Raw genomic sequence first — 7,702 nt, forward strand, 5'->3', positions numbered from 1 at the left:
AATGGCTTTAGGAACCTAATTGGCAGTTGGAGTATATGTATATGGCGCCAACCTGACTGGAGTGAGTATGTTTCATATGCAGCCGTGCAGGCACTAGTTGATGTGTATGTCTGTAGCGTGTCTGTTGCTCTCACAACAAGGAAGATGCACGTCTCAACTGAACGATATCGATGTTGGTGTTGGTGTTTAGGTGGATGGTGCATAAGTATGATTTAGCTGGTAGCTCCTTGAGAGACAAGAGGCACTATCGTCTGCTCGTCTCTTATGTACTCGTGTCCCCTATTGAACTGCACTGCTTCCTCAGCGTACAGAAAGCTTCAGGCGGCAATGCTCGCCGAGCCTGAATCACTCCACCCACCACCCAACTACAGCAGACACACAACACGATAGAACCTCAACAATGGCTGTTGGTGCCACAAGAAATTCAATGGCTGGATGTTACTTGCAGTGAAAGCTCTAGCGTAGCCATTCTTCCATTGTGTTTACAACAAGACTTCAGACCTCATCAGAAACATGCACGTCTTTTTTTCTTCATAATGCATGAAGATGCGTAGTAAGGATTAACCATGAAATGATATGCACTGAATGGAGTTGCAGAGGAAAACAAGCTTTTTTAGGCTATATAAAGCATCATCATTCAGCTCGACAGAAAAACAAAAACAACGCAATGTTGCCGTGTTCCAGCCACAAGGAAATCAAGAGGAGGCTCCTGGAGCAGTAACTATCGGCATGTAGAATTTGCTGCAAGCACAACCATAAGGCACCGCATGATGTCCCAAAGAAAAGTATACAACATTCAACAAAAGACAGAGTGCCATGTAACTTTGTATGTATGCTAACGGTTAGTATTGTTCAGCAGCACCAGACGTTAATCCGGAATGATCCTCCCATGCAATTCCACACGATTTTCACACAACGCTGTGGGTCACCAGGCTTCCAACCTTTGATTCAACACACCAGCACACTCTTTTAAGTCTACAAGTCTACAACAAACATATCCTGCATGTTAAACTAGGGGAAGCCAAGACTTCCGTATGTATAATAACTAAAAAAAAGTCAAACATCGGGTGCTCAAGGCCTTGGACATTTTCTTCCCCAGGTACCGCGCGGCGACCAGGCCGCCAGAGGCGAGCAGCCCACAAGCTGCTTGCCGTGCGCTCGAAACCATTACGCGGCGCCTCAGAGCCGTGCGGACGGATGCCGCTGCCACCTCTTTCGATGGAACCAACGCGCGGGTCGGTATGTGAGTCGGTATTTCTAGGGAGAAAACCAATCATTAGGATGTGTTGCAGGAATCGGCAGCACGAATATGAATGGATCTGGGCAGAAAACACCAGTACCTGTGCTATTCGATGTGAATCTTCCCTGCAGTCTCCTTTGGATCATACGCGGGAGAGAAGAAAACAGTTCGTTCGTTGCAGATACACCACAGTCCTGCAAATATATCTTTGATAATTATCAACATGTTCAAGAGACGCACATAAGCACATTTGCATGCGCACACCGGTTCATGGAAGTTCTTGCTGAGAGAAAGAACTCTGATGTTTATGGTTGGTTCTAGAAGTTCTTATTGTATCTGCTAAATAAGCTTAGGAAAATCATCTGTATCATCCGGTTATTTTTCGTTAACAGGTCCATGGAGGCGGAAATGCCTTGTTGACTTTGGGATTGTCACTCAATGTGTCGCCCCAACAAGGGTTAATGACCAATATCTGACAAACGTTCTACCTCACATCTAATTCTAATTGAGACATTGCTTACATGCGGAAATGCCTTCTTTGTACCAATCCTTTTTCTAATCACCTTGGTGGATGAACTCGCTGCTACAAATTGAAAATGTCCCCAAAATGTACCTCTTGTATCAAAGGTGCCAACTATCATCTTGGGAATGGATGTGTCCCATGGATCCCCTGGACAGTCTGAGATACCATCCATTGCAGCAGTATGCTACTAAATTTCCTCTATCTGCATTCGAGTACTTCCAAATCTAAGATATCAAAACTAGTGGTGTGCACAATTCCGATAAACTATTGTGTGTGATGTTTGTTTGCTTGTTTGTTTTCATTTTGACCATAGGTTGTTGGTTTTCAAAAATGGCATCTTGTCTCGCAATATAGGGCTTCAGTGCGCTCGCTGTCACCAAAACTAGAAATGATAGATTCATTTTTTAAGCCACAAGGAGCTGATAATGATGGCCTTGTTCAGTAAGATGTTTTGGTTACCTGGATCTCCTGACAATGTCCCTCCTGGTAACATAAACCGTTTGTCTACTGTATTATATCCCATAATAATGTTTTGGTTATCAAATTGTTCCATATTAATATTAATATGAATGTTGCCATTCTTCAGGCACTGTTATTGATAACGGAGTCTGCCATCCAAGGAATTATGACTCCTACATATGTGCACATACTGGGATGATTGCAAGTATTCTCTCTGGTCCATCATGCTTGCCTGTTCAATGTTTTGCCCTAGTGATGTTTTGTTTGTGATCTATGCCGTTTCATACCAAGTACACACAAAGATTAAAAGTTTCAAACCAAGTATTCTCATTGTTTGCCCTAGTGCTGATTGTTTGTGATTGATGCCATTTTCTACCGAGTACAGACAATTATACAACCAGTAGTTCCCTTGATCAGTTAATACTGCCCCGTCTGTCCTAGAGCCATTTGTTTAAGTGGTACCTTAAACCATATTTGAACCGATAATTTATTTATTTTTAGCCTATAGTGCCACTACTGATTTACCTTCCTTGTTTGTCAATATTTTTGTAAGTGTCTGCATATTTTAAGAAAATATAATTTTGTGGTTGATGCATTTAGCATATAATAAGTACAGTATGATGAAAAACTCTAGTCAGCAGGGCATTTTTCAAATCGCATTTATAGAAGTTGGTGTTAGATAGCAGTATATGGCATCATTGGAACTACACAACTCTCGAGATTGAATGACTTCTAAGTACCGTGTAGTTGGCATGTCCATAGATTCTTTACCCTGTTGTTTTGGTTAGGCCTGGCTCTCAATTGTAGTGTTGTGCTTATGAATTTTGACAGCGGTGAACCTTGCGGACAATTTCCAGTTTGTTGAGGTGTAGACTGATAGAGCTAATCTTATTTGTGTGTTCCAGGGGACTACAAGGCCAACAGTTCAGAATACATTGAATGTTATCATCTTACAACAGATATATGCAAAGCATGTGCGTGGATAACGAGGTACCCAATCAGCAACTCTAACTACGTGATGTTGCTATCATCAAGGTTTATCAAACATCTTAGTAGGCTATCAATGATGCATTTGACAGTGCATGTGTGAGGAAAAAGAAATAAAACCTGCTTGAAAGCCTTTTGTTGTCTGTAATCTGACATCTTCAGTATCCCTTCAGAAATATAATCCTGTATCAGGGGTCTGTACATCAATTGAAATGGCTGGAAACTACCATCCACAATCTTCTTGACCTGAATTACAGCAGAGTCCACATAAGCACCAAATCATAAGCAGAATTATAGAGCTCTGAGTTGGTGGCCGTTGGTTCATCCTCACTGAGATCACCTCTCAAATTATTAGGAAATATAGCATAGTTGTTGTCCATCCTGAATGGTTGGTTCAATTGACATATATTTCGAGATAATATTTTTATCTTGCACAAAGTTAGAGATTATGATGACACAAGCATTTAAACAACAGATACAATATAACAAGTACTGTAATAACTAAGTGCAAACGCACGAGAATTTCGTTAGTCATAAACAGAAGTTCCATTAACATATTTTACTATCTTAAGTGGATAGTTATCATACTAGTGAGTATGGTGCAGTAAAGGCACCATACGCATGCGCCATAGACACACTTGGAACGATGGAGCCACAAAGGTACATAATGTGCCCTATGCTATAACAGATTCTGTTGTGGTTCAGTTTGCAAAAGATATAGCATGCATGCCATTTTCAGATTTTAAAGTACAAAGTGTGAGCTGGCTTTTGTACACGCCAACTAGCAGGATCACCATTCTAAACTGAATTTTAAATAACTTCAGGGCCTATACAAAGGCTGACATGCATTTTCATTACCTTATATTTGTCTTCGGCAAATAACATCCTTATGTCACCCATATAAGATAGGCTGCAAATTTTTGCGTATAGGTCATGCTGCACAAAAAGGGGTCAAGAAAAGAAAGATCAAAACAAATACAGAAGTAACCAAATAATTCATGGCAGTAAACATCAAATCAAAGTTGCCACCAAACCTCTGTGAATTCTTTTGGCAAAAGAAGCAGAGAAGCTGCAGCTGCCATTTTCAGATTAACTGTGTTAACCATCCTTATATCCCAGTTATCGACAAGAACACGGACCTGTATAAACAAAACAGCAAAAAGATACTCAGATAGTTAAATTTCTCACAGGAACATATGTCAAATGATATAGAGGAAGTGAAGTTGTATCACGAGTAAACTAAAGTAGTCACAGTGAAATTATCCAGACCAGGCAAACAGACAGTTATGGCATAATCGTAGATATACTCGATCATGTTCCGGTGGCAAACAAGAAGAGGATATACGTACAGGTTTTTGCAGTCGGCCACTTAGGTAGAACTGGTCCCAGGTCAAGATATCCGTCGCCAGGTCCTTCATCGCTACGACCCCATACTTGATCCTCTACATCCCGAAAGCAACAATTTGTCACTCGGAACTCAATGCACATCACAATACAATCAAACACAATATGCGTGAAGGTAATCGGCTGGTTGCAGTTACCTTGTCTCCCCACTCGACAAAGGGATTAAAGTAGACCCCGACACCGACACGATCTGCGAGCCAAGTGACCTGAGGTTCCAGTTGACCACCACCAAGAAGCAACCAATGGAACAGTTAGCAAGCCGGCCAATTAACCAGGTGACCAAGCAAATGATATGTTTGGGGACAATGAGAGCGTACGTACGGCTTCGGGGCCACGGCGCGCCATCCAGCTAGAGTAATGCGTGGGGTTCCTCGCCAAGTTCTGCAACACAGCCATGATACTGATAGCATCAAACAAAACAGAGGGAGGTACAGTTTGACGGACAGGATAAGCTACAGAGCAGAGCGTGATGCAGAAAGGAAGGGGCTTTGCCGTCCGGGTGTGGCTAGCCTACCTCGGAGTGCCACTGGAGGGGGTCGGCGACGCCGAGGATGTAGTCGACCATGGAGGTGCCGTCGGGGCGGGCGTGGGTGAGGGTGGAGCCGTACGCGCAGCAGAAGTCCACCGGCGGGAGGAGGTCGCGGAGCGGGCCGGCCAGGTCCAGGCCCCTTCCGGCCGCCGCCTCCATCTGGCCGCGCCGGGCTGCACAGAGGAGGTGCCGGAGCAGGAGCAGGAGCAGATGGGCGGGCGGGCGGTGGACGGCGTCGATCTCGGAGCCGAGGTGCGGAGGGGCGGTGTAGAGCAGACGGGCGGAGGATTGAGGCAGGGGGGGAAAGCGCCGTCGGGCGGCTAACCTGGCGGCGGCGGCGCGTTTCAGGGGAACAAGCGTGCGTGCGGCGTGGGCACGTTCAGTCAGGTGCGCGCTATGAAAGAGCGAGTTTTTCTTTCTGGTTTACGTGCAGATTGATGGATTCATAAAGGCAACATATCTTGTGATGAATCCGTCCCGTATACTGTATCCGTGTGCCCCTTTGCTCTCAGCCCCACGATCAAAATCGTGCGTCTTAACAGATTTTGTAGTAATTTTACACCAACACGTCCGCCCCCAACTGAATCCAGCAAATTAATTTTACAAGAACCCCCCCCCCCCCCTCCCCCTTCCGATCGAGTGCGTCGTGCGCCGCCGCCGTCAGGCGATCCAATTTCCATTGAACCGATCCCGACATTCATCGACACGACATCCATCCCATGCAACACATACTTTCAGCGACACGACAACATCATAAGTTTCAGGTAACACAACAGAGAAATTCAGTCCTTGGATATACTACATATGTGGCTGTTGTATAAAAGGCTAATCGTGTAGCTGTGTGTGTAGTAATATGGAGCCAATCCATAACGTGCAAATGCACATGTCCCATGGAGGATTTGGTACACCGAAAAACAACACAAACATACCTCTTTCTGTAAGTTCAATTTTCACTAACAACTGAAACTATTTGATTCAATGAGCTATGCATGATTGTATGTATCCTGGTTTGTTCTTGGCATTGCAGTGTACGTCTTTTACACCTGAATGTGATGAGCATCTGAAGCCTAAAGTAGGTATGGCATTTGAGGGACTCGGGCCGTGGAGAAGTTTTACAAGGCATATGCACATCAATCGGGCTTTGGAGTTCGTTATCGGACAACAGAAGAAGATTGACAATAAGGTGGTTCGGACTAAGCGATGCAGACAAACACACGATGCGGTTGTGATGCCCATATCTTTGTTAGACTTTGTGGGGATAACACCTACACGATAGACTCATGGGTCGAGCATCATGTCCATGGCCTTGTATCGCCTAATAAGCGTCATTTGATTAGATTGAATTGCAGGGTTAGTGAGGGCAAAGAATACTTTATATACATGTCATAAGGCAAGCATTGGAACCTCCCGAGCATACAGGCTACTACAAGTTAGTGAGGGTGAGATTCCGAATGTTGGGTGCCTGAAGAGGGACTTGCAGAATTACTACCGCGGACTCAAGTATAAAATCAGAGATGCGGATGCTCAAATGTTTGTGGCCCAACTAGCTAGAAAGAAGGAAGTGAATTCAGCATTTTTCTATGATTTTGATGTGGATGATGAGGGGAAGTTGATGCATGTATTTTGGGCCGATGCCACAAGTAGGAAGAACTATAGTCACTTTGGTGATGTGCTATCCTTTGATTCTGCGTACACCATTAATCATTACAACATGATATTTACATCATTTACAAGGGTCAATCATCACTTACAAAGTGTATTTTTTGGTGCCGAATTCTTAGCTGATGAGAAGAATGAGTCGTACATTTGGTTATTTCAGACCTTCCTAAGAGCAATGGGAGGGGCAACACCTACACTCATCATAACCAATGAAGCCGCTAGCATCAAGAATGGTATTGATGAAGTTCTTCCAACCACTGTGCATAGGTTGTGCATGTGGCATATAATGGAAAAGGTGCCCGAAAAGGTTGGACCTTTGATTAGAGAAGATTTTGAATTTTGGACAAGATTGAACTCATGTGTTTGGGGCTCAGAAACTCCAACTGAGTTCGAGTCACAATGGAATTCCATCATTACAGGTTTTGGGTTGGAGGAAAATGAGTGGTTGGCTAAGAGTTTTAGCATCTGAGATAAGTGGATACCAGCCTACTTTATGGATATATCTCTAGCGGGCATTCTCCGAACCACTGTGCAAATTCTTTTTTTTAATCGTTTCCTTCATCCAAGACTCGCTTTTGTTGAGTTCTGGCTTAGATTCGACACAGCTTTAGAATGCCAACGTGAGGAAGAATTAATGGCAAATAACAGAAGCATACATACCACCACACAACTCTTTACGCCATGGCCAATGGAGAAACAAGGTAGTGAGTGAAGGAAATATGCCCTAGAGGCAATAATAAAGTATTATATATTTCCTTATATCATGATAAATGTTTATTATTCATGCTAGAATTGTATTAACCGGAAACATAATACATGTGTGAATACATAGACAAACAGAGTGTCACTAGTATGCCTCTACTTGACTAGCTCGTTAATCAAAGATGGTTATGTTTCCTAA

General features: G+C 43.5%; 1 protein-coding gene across 1 annotated transcript; it reads right to left on the minus strand.

The window, feature by feature from the left end:
* Window positions 1-809: 809 nt before the first annotated feature.
* Window positions 810-5,573, minus strand: LOC109764258 (uncharacterized). The gene is made up of 9 exons (XM_020323102.4): window positions 5,128-5,573; window positions 4,935-4,994; window positions 4,751-4,819; window positions 4,559-4,651; window positions 4,244-4,348; window positions 4,068-4,145; window positions 3,330-3,455; window positions 1,341-1,434; window positions 810-1,257 (listed from the first exon to the last, which is right to left on the minus strand). The coding sequence occupies exons 1-9, from the start codon at window positions 5,299-5,301 to the stop codon at window positions 1,046-1,048; spliced, it is 1,011 nt and encodes a 336-aa protein (XP_020178691.1). The 5' UTR covers window positions 5,302-5,573; the 3' UTR covers window positions 810-1,045.
* Between the last annotated feature and the right edge of the window lie 2,129 nt (window positions 5,574-7,702).

The sequence above is a fragment of the Aegilops tauschii genome, chromosome 1 (genome assembly GCF_002575655.3).
Source record: "Aegilops tauschii subsp. strangulata cultivar AL8/78 chromosome 1, Aet v6.0, whole genome shotgun sequence".
Classification (NCBI taxonomy): domain Eukaryota; kingdom Viridiplantae; phylum Streptophyta; class Magnoliopsida; order Poales; family Poaceae; genus Aegilops; species Aegilops tauschii.

What these genes read in the sequence shown, in the direction of transcription:
- LOC109764258 (XM_020323102.4), bottom strand. Translation starts at nt 5,301, where the DNA reads ATGGAGGCGGCGGCCGGAAGGGGCCTGGACCTGGCCGGCCCGCTCCGC. An exon ending in CGCGCCGTGGCCCCGAAGCC is followed by an intron (nt 4,820 to 4,934) that starts GTACGTACGCTC and finishes CTGGAACCTCAG; the next exon opens with GTCACTTGGCTCGCAGATCG. An exon ending in TTGTCGAGTGGGGAGACAAG is followed by an intron (nt 4,652 to 4,750) that starts GTAACTGCAACC and finishes TTCGGGATGTAG; the next exon opens with AGGATCAAGTATGGGGTCGT.